At 53.8% G+C, this 18,423-nt stretch overlaps 2 protein-coding genes and 1 non-coding gene across 5 annotated transcripts in view; 2 read left to right on the top strand and 1 right to left on the bottom strand.

Annotated features, from left to right (window-relative positions):
* Nucleotides 1-5,428, bottom strand: part of Pias4 (protein inhibitor of activated STAT 4) — a 12,348-nt gene extending 6,920 nt beyond the window's left edge. Inside the window, exons 1-3 of one of the 2 annotated variants that reach the window (XM_050123521.1) lie at nucleotides 5,316-5,345; nucleotides 4,424-4,514; nucleotides 1,866-2,271 (exon numbers count right to left, since the gene is read on the bottom strand). In XM_050123521.1, coding sequence (XP_049979478.1) covers nucleotides 1,866-2,268 — 403 coding nt within the window. In that variant the 5' untranslated portion in view covers nucleotides 2,269-2,271; nucleotides 4,424-4,514; nucleotides 5,316-5,345. Of the gene's footprint in view, nucleotides 1-1,865; nucleotides 2,272-4,423; nucleotides 4,515-5,315 lie in introns of both variants that reach the window. The other variant, XM_050123520.1, reaches the window with a different exon arrangement.
* A 10,184-nt stretch (nucleotides 5,429-15,612) lies between these two features.
* Nucleotides 15,613-18,423, top strand: part of Eef2 (eukaryotic translation elongation factor 2) — a 9,754-nt gene continuing 6,943 nt past the window's right edge. Inside the window, exons 1-6 of one of the 2 annotated variants that reach the window (XM_050123515.1) lie at nucleotides 15,613-15,768; nucleotides 16,361-16,575; nucleotides 16,691-16,872; nucleotides 17,327-17,538; nucleotides 17,749-17,927; nucleotides 18,009-18,114. In XM_050123515.1, the coding sequence (XP_049979472.1) occupies nucleotides 15,766-15,768; nucleotides 16,361-16,575; nucleotides 16,691-16,872; nucleotides 17,327-17,538; nucleotides 17,749-17,927; nucleotides 18,009-18,114 (897 nt within the window). In that variant the 5' untranslated portion in view covers nucleotides 15,613-15,765. The remainder of the gene's footprint in view (nucleotides 15,769-16,360; nucleotides 16,576-16,690; nucleotides 16,873-17,326; nucleotides 17,539-17,748; nucleotides 17,928-18,008; nucleotides 18,115-18,423) is intronic. The other variant, XM_050123516.1, reaches the window with a different exon arrangement.
* Nucleotides 17,608-17,671, top strand: LOC126489368 (small nucleolar RNA SNORD37). Its single transcript, XR_007588912.1, has one exon. It is a non-coding gene; the product is annotated as a small nucleolar RNA SNORD37 (small nucleolar RNA).

Below are 18,423 nucleotides of genomic sequence, written 5' to 3'. Positions count from 1 at the left end.
GGGGGGGGGGGGGGGGGGGGGGGGGGGGGGGGGGGGGGGGGGGGGGGGGGGGGGGGGGGGGGCGGGGTAGGAGCTCAGGTTGCCGTGTGTACGCGTATGAGCCCCTTGCCCTCTCTGGTCAGCAGCCCTCTTTAAACAGATGTTAGTGCGCCCTGGTCTGCAGCTGGCCTGTGGCCCTCCTCCCTCCCACTCTGCGTGCTCAGGTGATTTATGGGCTCTGTCTGCCCGATGCAGGATGAGCAGGCAGCTTTTCCGGGGAATCCTGAAGGAGCATGGGGCTCATTCTGGCCTGGGCAAGGGGCTGACCACCATGAACTGGCTTGTGCTTGGGGGGCCCAGGTCAGGGCTGGGCAGGCCTGTGAAATAACGGGGTTTAGAGCTTGAGGGATCATGGTCTTAGGCCCAGGATCAGAGCTCCTGATCCAGGAGCCCCTCAGGGTGTGGGACCAGGGAAGCGGGTGCCCTGGTGGGAAGGCAGGTGAGGCGGGCTAGTCCTCTTTGTTCAAGCTGCTGGGGTAGACAGGGGAGCATGCTCTCCCGGAGATCAGGTGACCAGGGTCCCTGGGGGCTCAGGGCACAGCATTGCATTGTGGGGCAGAGTGACGGCTGGCTTGCTCTGCAGGAAGGAAGCCCTCCATGCAGTCTGGCAGGCAGGGGGACCAATTCCCTGGCACTTGGGTCATCCTCAAGATGATTAGCTGCCAAGGGCTGTGGAAACCTTGGAAAAGGCAAGATTGCAGTACTTGAAGCATGGCAAGAAGGTGGCAGGGGGGGCTGGAGAGATGGCTCAGTGGTTAAGAGCATTGCCTGCTCCTCCAAAGGTCCTGAGTTCAATTCCCAGCAACCACATGGTGGCTTACAACCATCTATAATGAGATCTGGTGCCTTCTTCTAGCATACAAACATACATGGAAGGAATGTTGTATACATAATAAATAAATAAATAAATAAATAAATCTTTAAAAAAAAAAAGAAGGTGGCAGGGCCAGAAGGCTCTGCCATAAGCAAGCTTCAGTGCCATGGAGGGTGGAGTCTCAGGCTAAGGGTGGAGCCTCGAGCCAGGGGGTGGGGCCTCAGGTCACAGAAGCAGCCCTCAGACAGGCCAAGTGCCATCCTTCCTCAGGTGCTTGCAGCAGTCCCAATTAAACATAACTCCCCACCAAGTCCCAGGACAAGGGTAACGAACGGCCTTGCGACAGCAGGAAGGGACCACTCAGTGGAGAACAGGCCACAGGGATGTGAGGGTAAGTCTGCCAAGTGCTGGGACCAACCTCTGGGCTCTAGGCAGGAGAGACCTAGATGTGGGCCTCCCAGGGCCATCTGTGCCCCACTGACGGTGGTCTGATGGTCTAGGCCACCTGACAACCTAACCTGACAGCTTGGAACACAGCTAGCTCCATTTGCATCTGCTTTTTTTGAGATAGGGTCTCAAACTGGCCCAGTGGCTGGTTGAGAGTGACCTTGAACTGCTGATCCTTCTGTATCTCCCCCCCAAGTGCTGTGATAACTTGAGTTTGCCACCATGCCCAGCTTTTTTTTTTTTTTTTTTAAAGTCGGAATCTATTTGCCAAGGCTAACCTCAGACTTACGGCACTCCCCTTGTCGAGCTGGGAGGAGAGGTACATGCTGCCAGGCCTCAGTGCTGGTCAGCAGGCCAGTGAATGCTCTGCTCACTACGGTACCTACGTTCTCAGTCATTGCTGTTTTTTAAAAACAGTTTCGCCCTGTAGCCCAGAACTCACAATACTACTGCCTCAGCCCCTAAATGCTGAGATGACCAGTGTGACCTGCCATGCCTTCCTATGGCATGTGGCCCAGTGGCTGAGCCTACTGTGGGGATCCCCCAGCCGATACCCATCACTCACCCAGCTCGGTGGGCTTCAGCAACTCGTCCAGCATGTTGAAGAAGGGCAACTTCACCAGGCGCACTTCAGGCTTAAGGGCCTTGGTGGGCAGGCGTCCCAGTCCATTCAAGTACTTCCCGTACAACACAGGGTAGTCCACGGTGGGCCCTGACAGGGGAGTCCTGGGCATGGAGTGCAGAGCCAGGGGGTCCAGGGGCCGTGGCGCCTGTGGGCTGGGATCCACGTTTTTCTTGGCGTAGCGTGTCTCATACAGCTCTTTGATCTTCTTGAAGAGCTCAGGACTGCAGTCGAACTGCACCAGCTGCAAGGCCCTGGTCACCAGCTCATGCTTCAACCCACTCTTGCTGCGGCCCACAAAGCCCAGAAGCATCTGTAGGTCCGATACTCGGAAGCTCATCACCATGTTCTGTGGAAGGGTGACCACAGCGGCTCTCAGCGGTTGCCCTCTAACATGCCTGGGTGCCGTCCACCAGAACCCCTTCCTGTCCCTCACAGCCTCCTCTTCTGGAGGGAGGTGTACATGAAACAGAAGGACTGCCTGCCCTGGCTATGGCAGGGGCATGGCTTTGTCCTAAGACAGCACTCCTGGGCAGAGGTGTCAGGACTGAACCCTGTGGAGGCCTCTTAAACCCCTTCCCATGTGTGCTACCCAGACTAGGTAGGATTTGCTAGTCTCGGGCAAGGCCCCCAGGGCACTGTGGACTGGACCCAGTCTTACAGTGAGGTGTCCTGGACCCTGTACCTGGTCTCCACCCAACCATGCCAGTTCCCCGGGCATCACCCAGGGTGCCCAGGAGCAGGATGGGCCTACATGAGAACAGCTGGTGCCTGAAACCAAGCAGCTGCACAGGTCAGTGACCAAGCTGATGACACAGTATTAGATGATAGAAAGGCCCAGGGACAGATGTATCGGGGTCCCTCGGGTGGGGCCTGCATTCACAACAGCTGACATGAGGGCATGGCAGGCCCCCCAGGTGGAAGGACCAAGTCTCCCTGAGGGACAGCCCAGCCAGGCCCTGGGCCTCCTGTGTTAAGTTCTGCAGCTGGATTGAATTCAATGAAAATTGGAGATAGAGAGGAACTTCCATGGGACTGGCTGATGGTCCAAGTGGCTGGAGGGGACACAGGCAGCTGACTCAGGCCATGAGCCCCAAAGAAGCCTGCAAGACACAGAAAGCACACCTGACCAGCCCACAGGTCCTAGTCTCAGGAATCCATCACATTTGGTACCCACCTGATCACTTGGGGCACATGGCCCTTGGGAGCAAGATCAGTGTCCCAGGAGGCTCCCAGATCACCTGGGACTTGGGTTGCCAACTACAACAGCATGATGTGAGGCCTCTTGGTACAACGGGCTGGGATGGAGTTTGGCCAGTGGCTACCAGGCTTTAGACCTCTTGCTGGGGAGTCCTGACTCTCCAGGGACTCCAGTGTATGTGGCCCTTGGGCACCCTCAAAGGAGCCTTGACTTCCTACCTCAAGCAGGGCCACGCAGCACACACAGCATGTAGTTAGCACGTTTGTACTAGAACAAGCCCAAGCCCTAAAGACCGAGGAGAGGGGTGCCAGAGCCAGGGGGAGTCCCGTCACCCATGACGGATGGCAAACATCCTAGCACATAGGTCGTTGCCATATGGTCTGGGTTGGGTTTCCCAGCAGCTGCTATGCCCCAGCAGCCTGCTAGGGACAGCATAGTACTAGGACAGGACACAGCAAGATGTCTCCATCTATCGCCCAGAGTGCACTTCACGCCTGGGCATGGCTACCAGGGCTGGGTTTATAAACAGTGGCAGCTCCATGGTGTCTAAAGCTTTCCACCTGGGGCAACAGTCACTAGACCAGGCTCTTTGGAAAGCCAAGACCCCTGACAAAGGATGAAGGCCTGCCACAGGGCCTGCTGAATGGTCCAGTCATCCTCAAATGCCACCATCGCCTCCGATAAGCCCCAGTGGACCGCAAAGGACAGAATCTCCAGCCCACTGTGACAGACGGAGGAGTCTTCATTACACTCAATGTTCTCTGAGGGGTTGTGATGGGGTCCCCCTGGACCATCACAGAGCTTCAAAAAAGAGGGTCAAGTTCAACTGAGGTGGGGCTGGAGGTCCAGAGGGTCCAGTAGAGAAGGACCACACCCCTGCCACTGAGGAATGAGGTGGGCAAAGAAGCTTGGTCGCCCTGGAATGCTCCAGGATGCTACAAAGGGGGCTTCAAGCAGTAAGACTGTGCCTGGGACCTTCACAGTATCTTGAGTATCCCAAAACTCTGACTATGAACATGGTGTACATTTTGGGTGAATGAACGGGGGGAGGGGGGAGAGGGATACATTTTTTAATTGGAATGTCTAGAACCCCAAAAGGTTCAAGTGGGACAGGGAAGAGCCATGTAACAGGAGAATCAGAAAAGAAGGGGTACAAGTTGTGACTTTATGGGTGGGAAGATGCCTGAGGGAGGCTGAGGTCCAGCAGGAACTCAGGAGGGACGAGTGTGCTGGGAGACAGGACAGCACTGGAAGGTGGCGATGCTGAGCCACGCCTCAGGGAGGTTTAATGGGGACTCACCCGGTGGAGGGACAGAGCCCTGGCACCTCAAAGCAGAAATGGGGGGAACAGGCCTAAGCAGTCCTCCCTTGGACTCAGTTCAGGGATCAATCTGGGGAGCAACACAGGAAAAAAGGGGGTGGTGGGTTGGGTGGGCTGTCAGGGAGCCCGAAACCCCAGGATGTCGAGATTAAAGGTGGAGTACAGTGTAAGGATTACTGGAGAATGTGGTACCCCATTGCTGACTGGACCCCCGAAGGCAACAGAGGGGGCTGGGGACCTTCCCAGGAGGACAGGGGACAGCCAGTGTGTAAGGGACGGAGGGGCGGTTCTCGGCGACTCGGAGACTCTAAAATGAACCCCGGAACTCATAGCTGGACTGAGTCTGGAGTCTTACTTATTCACTAGGGGGAGGTGCCAATGGGGACCCCGAGAATCAGAGGACTTGTGGCACTCCCTGCAGACCTTCCCCATGCTGTCCCGTAGGCGAGGAGAGATGCGGGGACCCGGACCTGAGTCCTCCTCGTTGCCTTGGAGACGGGATGGAGAAGTCACTCTCTGCATTCCTTAGGCTTAGGAGACCACAGGGGACCCTCCAGGCCTGTCCCAGTAGGGCTGTCCCAAAAGAAGGGACAGTGCCTGCACCGGGGAAGCTGCGTCCCCACACTGTAGGGACTTCCAGCTCCGGTCGGAAATGGAGTGACAGGAGGCGACGGCAACACTCCGAAGACGGTGCTGGCGACCCCGCCCCCGGTCTCCCCGCCCCCCGCCCGCAGCTTCAGCCCGCGTCCCGGTCGCGTCCCAGCCGACCGGTACTCCCACATCCCTCAGCTCGCCCTCCCGGCTGGCTGCGAGGCGCCGTCCGCACCGCGCCACCCGCCGGCCCCAGCCCGCGCCGCCGCCGCTCACTCACTTTGGCCTCCACCAGCTCCGCCGCCATCTTGGCCACTAGCGTCCCCCCGCGCCGGGAGGCCCCAGCCGTCGCGTCACGTGACGGCCCTCGATCGGAGGGCGGGGCTTGAGCGAGAGCCAATAAAAGCGGTAGCTGGCTCCTCCCCCCCCCGCCCCCGCCGAGAGGCGGGAGCTGCGTGCAGCGCAAGCGCGCCCGAGCGCCACCGCCCGAGGATCTGACCAATCGCCCCCACCCGCCCCTGTGCTTATTTTTTAAGGCGCTGGCTTTGGTCACGCCCACTAGGGGGTGGAGTCTAACTTCTTAAAGGGGAAGTTAGCCCTACCTCCGCCTCATTTTCCTCGCGCTCGCACAGTGCAATCCGCCTTTTCTCTGGCTTCGGTTAAAAAATTACAAATACTTATTCATTTGGTGTGTACATGAGTGGAAGTCAGAGCAGTTCAGGAAAGTAGGTTCTCTCCTTCCACTCTGTAGGTCCCAGGTAGAGATCCTGAGGCTTGGGGGCAACGGCCTAACTGCCTCGTGCCACCTCGCTGGCCCCACCTTTTCTTAAAAGTGTTCATGCTGGGGCCCACTGCCCCGTTTTCAGTCGGACTCCTGAGGTCACCGTGCACCCCGCCTTTCCTGGAATTTGTTGTGTGGACCACTCGCCCTCCCCCCCTCCAGAGTGTTGAAATTAAAGGTGTGCCCCACCACGCCCCTTTAGTCTTGCTTCTGAAGGGCTTAGAAGCACTCCCGAACCAGGTGGTAGTGGTGCAGGCCTTTGAACTCTCTCGGGAGGCAGAGGCAGGCGGATCTCCTTGAGCTCGAGGCCAGCCTGATTTACAGAGTGAGTTCCAGGACTGGCTCCATAGTTGAGATACCCTGTCTCCAAAAACCAAAAAAAAAAAAAAAAAAGCAGGACGGTGGTGGCACACGCCTTTAATCTAATCCCAGCACCCAGCACTCGGGAGGCAGAGGCAGGCAGATCTCTGGGAGTAGCCTGGTCTACAAGAGCTAATTCCAGGACAGCTAGGGCTGTGACACATTAGAGACCCTGTCTTGAAAAACCAAAACCCTAAAAAAGCTCCAGTTGCCTCCTATTTTTGTTGGCTCGAGGCCATGCGGTCTCTCTCTCTCTTTTTTTTTAAAAGGTTTATTCATTTATTATATACACAGTGTTCAGCCTCCATGCCTGCAGGCCAGAAGAGGGCACCAGATCTCATTACAGATGGCTGTGAGCCACCAAGTGGCTGCTGGGAATTGAACTCAGGACCTCTGGAAGAGCAGTCAGTGCTCTTAACCTCTGAGCCATCTCTCCAGTCCCACGGTCTCTTTGCTTTAAAGAGCATATGTTCGGGGAGACGCACATATGTTTGTGGGCGTCAAAAGACAACATTTACAAGATGGTTTTTCATCTTCCACCTTATGGGTTCAGTCAGGTTTGGAGACGAGTTCGCGGGGGTGTGGGTGCGCGCCTTCCACGCCTCCCACGTGGATGTCGGCGGACATTTTGCTGGAATTATTTCCTTTAATCATGGGTCCCACATGGGTCCCGAGGATCGAACCCCTGGTAGTCATGCTTGAGAGTAAGCACCCCTTCCGGGGTGAGCCATTTCTCAGGTCCCTCCTTGGCCTCCAAATACACAGAAGTCCCGCCCCCTCCCGGTTCTCCTTACTGACGCTGCGGCCACGCCCACTCCAGCTCCGCCCCGCCCCGCGCCTTTCGCCGGGGAGCGGGGCTCGCTCGACCCCGAGGGCGCTCATTAAAGGCGCACGTTCTTCCCTTCACGGTGTATTGGGTGACTCTCGCTTGTGCTGGTGCTTTGGAGGAAGAGTTGGGGTGAACCAGGACACGGTCGGGCAGGTGTCGCTGTTCCCGCGAGCGGTTGCTGGCAGGTGCAGGGCTTGCTTGGCCTGTGGTACTGGCGTGGTGAGCACATCCGGGCTCGGCGTGCACATGGCTGGCCTCCTCCAAAGCACACAGACGCAGACCCCCTAAAAGCTGCCAATATAGCTGTTAGGGATTTCATAAGACGGACCTCTCCGCCCACCAAATAATTGCAATTAGACCAAATGAAACCGAATAAAAGATGCCCATGTTTAATGCAATGTTCCCGGGTGGCCCCAGGAAAGCGAGGAGGGGGGGGAGGAAAGCGAAGACTACCTGTTCATGGGGGAGGGGCAGTTTAAATAGCTGTGGGAGTGGTTTTGACCCTCCCTGGAGAGGGGTCTTATGCCAGGAGCTGGGGCAAAGTCCCCAGGCAAACAATCCAGACTTGTTGTATTAAGGAGTGTTAGGAAGCTGGGGTGATGCTTTCGACATCAATAAGTAATATAGAATTGGGAATATAAATAAATATTCCCAGCCAGTGGGAGGCCGAGGCAGGAGGATTGGGAGTTTGAGGCCATCGGGGCAATAAAGAAAGACCTGTGTCAAAACTGTTTTCCCTGCCCTTCACATGCATGATGGCATTCAGATTGGACCGCACCACCCCTCCTTTTGTCTTAGCTCGATTTAAAAACTTCCAGAGCCCCTGTACCAACTCTAACTTCTCATCTCAGTTTCAAAAGCCCCCTTGGCTCCTTAGGTTAGGGTAAAAAAAAAAAAAAAACAACTCGTGTTTTGAAACTGGGGCTGGCCTGGAAATTTCCTATGTAAGCCCGAGTTTCTAATTCTCCAAGTGCTGGGATGACAGGAACTGAGCCTGTACACCTGCTCACAGCAACCTTACTCACTGAGGCAGTCTCCCCTGCCTCAGCCTCTAGAGTGTCAGGATGCTGGTGTGAACCACAGCTATCTAGCTTTTTCACAGTTACCTTGTGTAGACCAGACCTTCAGATTAGAAATCTGCTTGCCTTTGCCTCCAGAGTGCTTGGATTAAAGTTGTGGACCAAAATCAAAGGGCGGTGGTGGTGCCCACCTTTAATCCCAGCACTCAGCAGGTCAGCCTGGGTTACCGAGTTCTAGGACAGCCAGGATACACAGAGAAACCCAGTCTCGAAGGGAAAAAAGTGTGTGCCACCACTGTCCAGAAATGTTTGGCTTGAGTCTCACCATTGTTGCAAATATGTACTGTAAATTACATTAAAACATATACTCCGAGAGGTGTCACATAGAAATATGTGCTGTAAATTATATTAAAACATATATTCCCCAGGGGCTGGAGAGATGGCTCAGCGGTTAAGAGCATTGTCTGCTCTTCCAAAGGTCCTGAGTTCAATTCCCGGCAACCACATGGTGGCTCACAACCATCTGTAATGAGGTCTGGTGCCCTCTTCTGGCCTACAGACATATACACAGACAAAATATTGTATACATAATAAATAAATAAACATTTAAAAAAATAAAATAAAGATAAACCATAAACCTGAACAAAGTTATAAACCTGGGAATAAAGCTAGCGAGAGTTATGTTAGACTCTTATACTAAAAGTGGTAAAATGTTGCTACGGTGAGTGAAAAAAATATATATATTCCCATGGTGGCGCACGCCTTTAATACCAGCACTCGGGAGGCAGAGGCAGGCAGATCTCTGTGAGTTCGAGACCAGCCTGGTCTACAAAGCTAGTTCCAGGACAGGCTCCCAAAGCCACAGAGAAACCCTGTCTCAAAAAAAAAAACAAACCCAAAAACAAAAAACCATATATTCCAATGTCCCAAAGCTACAGAGGAACCCTGTCTCGAAAAAAAATATATATATATTCCAGGTTTTGCATAGGAATTTTAGTCCCAGCACTTGGAAGGGGAAAAAAACGAAGCAGAAAGAACCTTAAGAAAACACAGGTGGGTTCACAAGGCAAATCTTTCTGTAGAAGACTGTGTCTGACCACACCAAAGAGCAAGCACACAGGGGCATGAAGCCCACTGTCTTTTATTCTAGGTGGTCACTGTGTTTTATCCACCAAGTGATGGAAACGTGGTCCCATATAGTTAGGTGAGAGAGACAGGAGGGACCTTGCAGAAACGGCAGGAAGCTGCTGGCCACAGTGACTCTCTCAAAAATTGGTAGTGGGGGGGCTGGAGAGATGGCTCAGAGGTTAAGAGCATTGCCTGCTCTTCCAAAGGTCCTGAGTTCAATTCCCCGCAACCACATGGTGGCTCACAACCATCTGTAAAGAGGTCTGGTGCCCTCTTCTGGCTGCAGACATACACACAGACAGAATATTGTATACATAATAAATAAATAAATAATTAAAAAAATTGGTGGTGGAGTGGTTCCACTTTTTTTTTCTTTTAGACATTGTCTCTCTGAGTAGTCCTGGCTGGCCTGGAACTCAGAGTTCTGTCTGCTTTTGGCTTTACATCATGTGAAATTGAGGGTGTGGACATCATCCCCTAGTTCCACTTTGTTTTTATCTTATTTTTTCTTTTGCCTTTGTTTTTTCGAGACAAGATTTCTCTGTAGCTTTGGAGCCTGTCCTGGAACTAGCTCTTGTAGACTAGGCTGGGCTTGAACTCACAGAGATCTGCCTGTCTCTGCCTCCCTAGTGCTGGGATTAATGGCATGCACCACCTCAGCCACACTCCACTTTGTTTTCTGGACAGGTTTTCTCACTGAACCTGCCGCTCAGTGACTGAGCTAGGTTTGCGGCCACGGAGCTTCAGGGATCCCTATCTCAGTTTTCCTTGTGGTGTGCGGCAATAACAGGCGAGCCACCACACCTGGTTCTTTGTATAGTTTAGGGATTCGAACTCATTTCCGTCTGCGTGTGCAGTAAACTCATTCCCCACTGAAATGTCTCCTGGCTTACTAACCTCAACAAAGTCCAACACTTCAGTTACCTCAGTCAATTTCCCTTTTAAGTAGCCTTTCCAGAGTGGACTACATTTCCCTGGATGCAGCAGCGAGCTGTGGTCACATGACTAGAATCCGGCCAATAGCGGAGGAGATGCATCTTTTATCTTTTCCTCCTTCCTCTTCGACCCAGGCTGGGATGGTGTACCAAATACCGGACCTCGAGAAAGGAGACTATTCTCCAGGCAGCTTAAAAGACAACTAGGAAGAGATTTTCCTACGTTAAGTATTTTTCTGTTTTAGAGACAGGGTTTCTCTGTGTACCGCTGGTTGTTTCCCTGGGTAGCTTTGGAACAGAGATCCGCCCGCTTCTGCCTCCCGAGGGCTGGGATTAAAGGCGTGGTCACCACACCCGGTTTTCTTGTATTAGTTTTAAACTGTGTACACACACGAGAGCCGTGCCTCAGGAGTCCAGAAGAGGGCGTAGGACCCCCTGAGCCTTCCGATATGGGTGCTGGGAATCCAAGGAGGATCTTCTGTAATATCGGCCCTCCTACCCATTGAGCCATCTCCCCCGTCTCCAGATGAACCTTAATTCTTCTTCATTTCAGCTATTTTAATTACTTTCAATTTTTTCTTTGTTGTGTGTATATGCTTGTACATGTTTGTGTGCAGACATTTGTGTGTGTACAGGTCAGAGGTGGACATCGGATGGCTTTCTTGATCTTTTATCTTCTTTCCTTTTTCTTTTTTCTCTTTTTTCAGGCCAGGACAGGAGGATTCCTGATACTTGCTGGCAGGCTAGCCTCCTAGAAGAACTCTAGATCCAGCGAGGGCATCTGCCATCACGCCTAACTTTTTACACAGGAACTTGGAATTGAACAGTTTTTTGTTTGTTTGTTTTCTGGTTTTCGGAGACAGCTTTGTGGCCTGTGCTAGAACTAACTCTTGTAGACCAGGCTGGTCTCGAACTTCCGGAGATCCACCTGCCTCTGCCTCCCGTGTGCTGGGATTAAAGGCGTGCACCACCACCTCCTGGCTTTTTTTTTTATTTATTTATTATGAATACAATATTCTTTTTGCATATATGCCTGCTAAAAGAGGACACCAGGCCTCATTACAGATGGTTGTGAGCCACCATGTGGTTGCTGGGAATCGAACTCGGGTCCTTTGGAAGAGCACGCAATGCTCTTAACCGCTGAGCCATCTCTCCAGCCCCACCTCCTGGCTTTGAGCACAGATTTTTATGCTTGCGTGACAAGGACTTCACCAGTTTGCTGTTTTGTTTTTGTTGTGAACTCCAGATCCCGGCCTTCCTCTTTCTGATGTGACAGACATACAATCAGTTGTGTGATGTTGGTTGCGACCGCTTGGGGCATGCTAGGCTGCCCCTGTGCCTTCTGAGTTCCATTTTTTTATTTTCTTTTTTTAAAAGTTTTATTTATTTGTTATATACAGTGTTCTGCCTGCATGAGTACCTACGCCCCAGAAGAGGTCACCAGATTTCATTATAGATGGTTGTGAGCCACCATGTGGTTGTTGGGAATTGAACTCAGAATCTCTGGAAGAACAGTGTTTTTAACCGCTGGGCCATCTCTCCAGCCCCCAACTTTTTATTCTTTAGTCTTACAAGTACTACATAAATTAGGTTATTATTCAGCCTAAGGACCGGGGACATCCATTAACTCATCCAAGGTCTCATAACACATTAAAGTGGAACCAGAATTTAAACTCACGGCGCAGCTAACCATATCCTGAATCTGAGCCCTGCAGTGGTGGTGCATGCCTTTAATCCCAGCACTTGGGAGGTAGAGACAGGTGACCTCTTTGAGTCAGCCTGGTCTTCAAGAGCTAGATCCACAAAGACCCCCCCCCCAAAGAAAACAACAACAAGGAGACCTAGTCTTGTATGTAAAAGCAAAGAGCCTTTATTTTATGCAAGTTTGCAAACTCGGTCTCTCTGCACGTCCAACGTATTGGAATAAACAGAGAGCCCCGAGCTCAGTTAGGGTAAGGTTTTTATAGTAGTAAAGGTGGGGGTGAGGGGTTTCTGAGGTTCAGGACCTCTGATTGGCTGAAATTTGTCTAGGGGTGTCCTGGTGAATGTGTGCTGGCAGGTGGTCCTAACTACCGCGGTTGGAACCTTAGGCATTTTCCTTTGGATGGTCTGCTCTTGGGTGGTGCTCAGGTAACCTCAGTTTGGTCCTTCCTGCCCTCAGGTTTAACCTCAGGGTGAACTACTGAGACTCATGCTGTGGTTGGGTCCCACTGTTTCCTATTAAGATTGCCATGGCTGAGTCCCACACTAGTTCCTGGACAGCCAGGACTGTTACACAGAGAAACCTTGTCTAGAAAAAACAAATTATTTATTTTTTTTAAAATATGTCTGCATTGAAGGATTTTTTTAAAATTTATTTATTTATTGTGTATACAATATTCTGTCTGTGTGTATGCCTGCAGGCCGGAAGAGGGCACCAGACCTCTTTACAGATGGTTGTGAGCCACCATGTGATTGCTGGGAATTGAACTCAGGACCTTTGAAAGAGCAGGCAATGCTCTTAACCACTGAGCCATCTCTCCAGCCCCGAAAAAACAAATTATTAATCAGATTTTTCTCCGTGTATAGATTTCTCTACACACTGGAAATCAGATCTGAGATTCATGCAGGTGCGACGTATGATCAGCAGGGGCCGCTATTGCGCCCCTTACTCTGGGCGCGCACGCGCAATGGTACCTCTCTGCGCCGTACTCCGAGACCCCACTCCCCTTCCGCCTGAACTGATGACCCCACGTCCGCTCGCGTCGTTGGCCGGTCTAGCTGCAGGCTTTGCATATCGTGGATTTTGTGCATCTGGCCCATCCCTGCAGTAGCCTGTCCATGCGCCCCTCGTTTCTCAGCCCTGAAGGTTTCCCTATTCTCTCCCCTCATTTTATAGCTTCTTAGAATATGCCAACAATGCCGGGAGGTGGTGGTGCACGCCTTTAATCCCAGCACTCGGGAGGCAGAGGCAGGCGGGTCTCCAGGACAGGCTCCAAAGCTACAGAGAAACCCCGTCTCAACTTTAACTCCTAAATGAAATCTATTTACTTAGGTTCTGTTGTTCCAGGCCAGTCTGCGCTACATGGTGAGACTCTGTCTCAGAGGTTTTTTTTTTTTTTTTTTTTTTTTTGGTTTTTCGAGACAGGGTTTCTCTGTGGCTTTGGAGCCTGTCCTGGAACTAGCTCTGTAGACCAGGCTGGTCTCGAACTCACAGAGATCCGCCTGCCTCTGCCTCCCGAGTGCTGGGATTAAAGGCGTGCGCCACCATTGCCCGGCTGTCTCAGAGTTTTGTTTTCAAATCAATTCTATTTTAACCAGATGGTAGTGGCGCACACCTTTGATCCCAGCACTCCGGGCAGGAGTATTTCTGTCTACTAATTCCAGGACAGGTTCCAAAGCTACAGAGAAACCCCGTCTCAAAAAACAAACAAACAAAAAACCCCAAAAACACTAAAATCACTTAGTCTTTTGAGTCAGGGTCTCTAATAGTCCAGGCTGACTTTGACCTGCTGACCCCACCTTTTGCGTCTCTGGGTGCTGGCATGCCTGGTTTCTGTGGTTGTTTGAAATGGAACCCAGGACTCAGACATGCGCACCCTGTTCTCATGGAGCCCAGCCCAGCCTGATCATTTCTCTTTCCACCGTGGTCTTAGGTCATCAGCGGGTGGCAAGTACTTTCCCTCACCGATCTCACCATCTTTATTTAGTTTTGAGACTACATATTGCTACGAAGCCAAAGTTGTCTGGAAATTTGTACAGTCCTCTGCTTCACCTTAGAAAACTTTGGTGGGGGGGGCGCTGGAGAGATGGCTCAGCGGTTAAGAGCGCTGCTGATTGCTCTTCCAGAGGTCCTGCGTTCAATTTCTAACAACCACTTGGTGTCTCACAACCATCTGTAATGAGACCTGGTGCCCTCTTCTGGTCTGCAGGCAGAATATAGGCAGAAAACTGCATACATAATAAATAATAAATCTTAAAAAAAAAGTTAAAAAAAAAAGAAAAAACTTTCTGAAGACAGGACAGTTTCTCCAAGTATAGCCCCCAATCACCTCTTTCGTTTTTGTTTTTCAAACGAAGGTTCAGCCTAACCAAGGCTGGCCTTGAACTCACTTATTGTGGATCCCAGCTTTGCTCCTGTGCCAAGAGAGTGCGCTATACCCGGGCACAGCCCCACCCTCGAATCTCTTCTTTGAATGAGAACATTTGCATCTTGCCTTGCAAAGACCCCACGCTCCAGAGATAGGACCGTCAAGGCCTCTGACACTCGGTATTGAGGAAAAAAAAAAAAACAGGGTGCAATTTCCCCCAAGATCGCGACCAGAGGGCATATGGAGTTTAGGCGTTCCTCTTGCTCTTGCAGGCTTGCCAGTCAATTGTCATTGTCATTGAGAGACCACGGCGGCGGAGGCGAGTGCCGAGTTATTTTAGAGCCAAGATTCGAAAACCGTATTGCTTTATTTATTTGTTCTAGGCTGGGACTCCTCTCTTTCCTCTCCCTCCCTGGCAGCCTAGGAGGGTCACATGTGTCCCCTCCGTTTAACCGGGGAGCTAGAGGCTTCCAGAGGGAAGTTGGTTTGCACGGACGCGGGAAGCGATGAGCGCCTATTGTGTGCAGGAGGCTGCGCGCCCAGGGTCAGGCCGGGACAGCCGCGCTGCGCGGTCCTGCAGCGCCTCCTGCTGGCCGCGCGGGACCGGCGGAGTGCGGGTGCAGCGGAGCCACTAGGGCTGCTATCGACTGAATCTCGACTCAAGGGAGAAATAAAAATTAGAAGAGACGAAATTCCAAGAAACAGCGGGTCTTGTTTGTATTGGTTTTAAGGCGTCGTCTTATGTAGTCCAGGATAGCCTCGGGATTCACTACGTAGCCGGGGTGATCTTGAAGTCCTGATGCCCCAGCCTCCGCCTGCTAAGCGTTGGGATGACAGCTGTCTGTGTGCCATCGTTCCCGGCTCTATTTTGCATGTGTGTGCGTGTGTGCGTGTGCGTGTGTGTGTGTGTATTCCTGGCCCCAGGAGAATTAGGAATTCAAGGACAACTTCCACCCTCTATTAAGTAGAGAGGATCTACCTGATAGCCTGTCCCAAAGCAGATCGCCTTGATTTGGGGCCAGCATGGGTTACATAGTGAGACTATGTTTCCAAAACAAAAAGGTGAAATAAAAAAATACAGGCGAAGTTTACAGAAATGACTCTGTAGCCAGAAGGCTAGCTGTCTCCAGCTTTCTCCAGCGCCATCACATTACACAACAACCTCAAACCCAGGAAACAGGACTTTGACCCAACCCACTGGCCAGGTCCGAATTTCAAAGTCCTCTTTTAATTGTTCTCCAAGGCCTTTTCCGGATCATCGCGGAGGTGATTGCGTTCTGAGGCAGCGGAGCTCTAACACCCAAGGGCGGCGATGGTCGCGCAGGGTCCGGCGACCGAGCTGGCCACGCCCCGCTACCTCCGCAGCCGCGGCGCAGCGAGGGTTAAATCCCCAGACGCGGGTTCCGCGCGTGTGCGGGGCCTGGCACGGCCCCGCCCCGGCGAGCACGGCCGCGACGCGCGCGCGCCGTCACGTGACCGGTCCAACCGGCGTCGCCCTATAAAGGCCCGGGCGTTGACGTCAGCGGTCTCTTCCGCCGCAGCCGCCGCCATCGCCGGCGCAGCTCGTTCTTCTGTTCTGCCCGTGAGCATCCGGCGCCATCCGCAACCATGGTGAGTGGCCGCGGCTCGGCGGGGCTCGCGGCCGGAGTCGGGCGCTCGCTGCGGTGGGGGGGTGGCCGTGGCGGGTCCCCGGGACGAGCGGGCAGGAGACATGGCGGCCGCGGCGGGAGGCGGACGGACGGGCGCCCGGCGCCATGTCTGCGCGGCCCCTGCTCGCCTTGCCGTGCCGCGCTGCGGGCCTCGCCCGGCTAATGTGGCCGCGTCCCGGGGCGGGGACGCCGGGACCGGGGGGAGAAGGGCGCGCGTCCCCTGCGCTGACAGCCTAGTGGGAGGTCCCCACGGCAGCCCCGCTCTCCTCCAGCGCCCTGCCTGTCACCCGAGCGTCACGGGAGAGGCAGCGCGGGCTCGGGGCGCCGGAGTGGCAGGGCTCGCGCCCACAGCCAGCTGCCTACGGTGGGCTCCGCCATGACTGGGCTGGCCTTGCAGTCGTGAGTCACGCCGTGGAGTGTCCCTTGGGAACGACAACCGAGGCTCCGCGCCTGCGTGCGCCCTGAGAGTCCACGGCCATGGGGCTATCGACCTGCTGCTGCCTGCCAGGCCGAGCGCTCAGAGCCCGGGCCGCTGCCCCTCCCCCCTGCCGCAGGTGAACTTCACGGTAGACCAGATCCGTGCCATCATGGACAAGAAAGCCAACATCCGGAACATGTCTGTCATCGCCCACGTGGACCACGGCAAGTCCACGCTGACGGACTCCCTGGTGTGCAAGGCCGGCATCATTGCCTCTGCGCGAGCTGGGGAGACCCGCTTCACCGACACCCGCAAGGACGAGCAGGAGCGTTGTATCACCATCAAATCCACGTAAGTGGGCTTCTGGAGTGGGGGTCGGGGGCCGCCACTGTCTCTGCCCTTTGCACCCGGAGAAAGGGGTGCCCACAGGGACTCTGCTGGGCTGACTCACTGGCCTTCCCCGCAGCGCCATCTCCCTCTTCTATGAACTGTCTGAGAACGACCTGAACTTCATCAAGCAGAGCAAGGACGGCTCCGGCTTCCTCATCAACCTCATCGACTCCCCAGGCCACGTCGACTTCTCCTCGGAGGTGACAGCTGCCCTGCGTGTCACCGATGGAGCTCTGGTGGTGGTGGACTGCGTGTCTGGTAGGCGGTGCATGCTGGACATACAAGGGAAACTTAGGTGGGGGTACTGGGGCTGCCCTTGGACTGGAGAGGAGGAGCGGGCGAGTTCAGGCCAGTCAGGACCACACGGGGACTGGAAGGCTGAGCCCAGGGCACTCTTGGAAGACATGGGTAGTTCAGCTCCCTGTATATAGCTGCAGGGACGCGACCTCAGGGTCAGAGGCAGTGAGGAATAGCTCATGGGCTCACACTTACATATGCTTGTTTTTTTTGTTTGTTTGTTTGTTTTGTTTTTCGAGACAGGGTTTCTCTGGTTTTGGAGCCTGTCCTGGAACTAGCTCTTGTAGACCAGGCTGGTCTCGAACTCAGAGATCCGCCTGCCTCTGCCTCCCAAGTGCTGGGATTAAAGGTGTGCGCCACCACCACCTGGCTCACACTTACATATGTTCACTGAAAACCCCTGCTTCCCTCACAGGTGTCTGCGTGCAGACGGAGACGGTGCTGCGGCAGGCCATTGCCGAGCGCATCAAGCCTGTGCTGATGATGAACAAGATGGACCGTGCTCTGCTTGAGCTGCAGTTGGAGCCTGAGGAGCTGTACCAGACCTTCCAGCGCATCGTGGAGAATGTCAATGTCATCATCTCCACCTACGGCGAGGGCGAGAGTGGGCCCATGGGCAATATCATGGTGCGGAGCCCACCTCGTGGAGGGTGTGGGGTTGGGTCAGCAGCCATGCTCTCTGGAGTCCTTGGCCTTGGACATGATGACTGAAATTCTTCACTTTGACCTGATGTCTGTTGAAGAAACTCTGTGTCTGAGCCAGTGCTGCTTTCGCAGGGGTGGGCTTCTGAGAACTGTTCCGGCTCAGTGTTGACCAGTGCTGCTCTTCTCCCTTAGATCGACCCCGTGCTGGGCACCGTGGGTTTCGGCTCTGGCCTGCATGGCTGGGCCTTCACTTTGAAGCAGTTCGCAGAGATGTATGTAGCCAAATTTGCAGCCAAGGGTGAGGGCCAACTGGGGCCAGCCGAACGGGCCAAGAAAGTGGAGGATATGATGAAGAAACTGTGGGGAGACAGGTAAGTGTAAGAGTCTGTGCACGTTCTGCACCTCTCAAGGCTCTGTGCGTTGAGCTGCAACATGACCTGTTCCTCTTCAAGGTATTTTGATCCAGCCAATGGCAAATTCAGCAAGTCGGCAAACAGCCCTGATGGGAAGAAGCTGCCTCGCACCTTTTGCCAGCTCATCCTGGACCCAATTTTCAAGGTGGGTGAAGGTGGCTCTGGCCTGTTGGCAGCAGTCGCCATGGGAAACAGCACTCCTGTTCCCAGCCCAAGCCCACATCCATCTCTGACAGGTGTTCGATGCCATCATGAACTTCAGAAAGGAGGAGACGGCCAAGCTGATCGAGAAGCTGGACATCAAGCTGGACAGCGAGGACAAGGACAAAGAGGGCAAGCCGCTGCTCAAAGCTGTGATGCGGCGCTGGCTGCCTGCAGGGGACGCGCTGCTGCAGATGATCACCATCCACCTGCCGTCCCCTGTCACCGCGCAGAAGTACCGCTGTGAGCTGCT

The sequence above is a fragment of the Alexandromys fortis genome, unplaced genomic scaffold, assembly GCF_014885135.2.
Source record: "Alexandromys fortis isolate MF-2015 unplaced genomic scaffold, M_Fortis_MF-2015_v1.1 scaffold_221, whole genome shotgun sequence".
Taxonomy (NCBI): domain Eukaryota; kingdom Metazoa; phylum Chordata; class Mammalia; order Rodentia; family Cricetidae; genus Alexandromys; species Alexandromys fortis.
The sequence above is the reverse complement of the archived record's forward strand: the minus strand, read 5'-3'. Positions and strand labels throughout refer to the sequence as shown.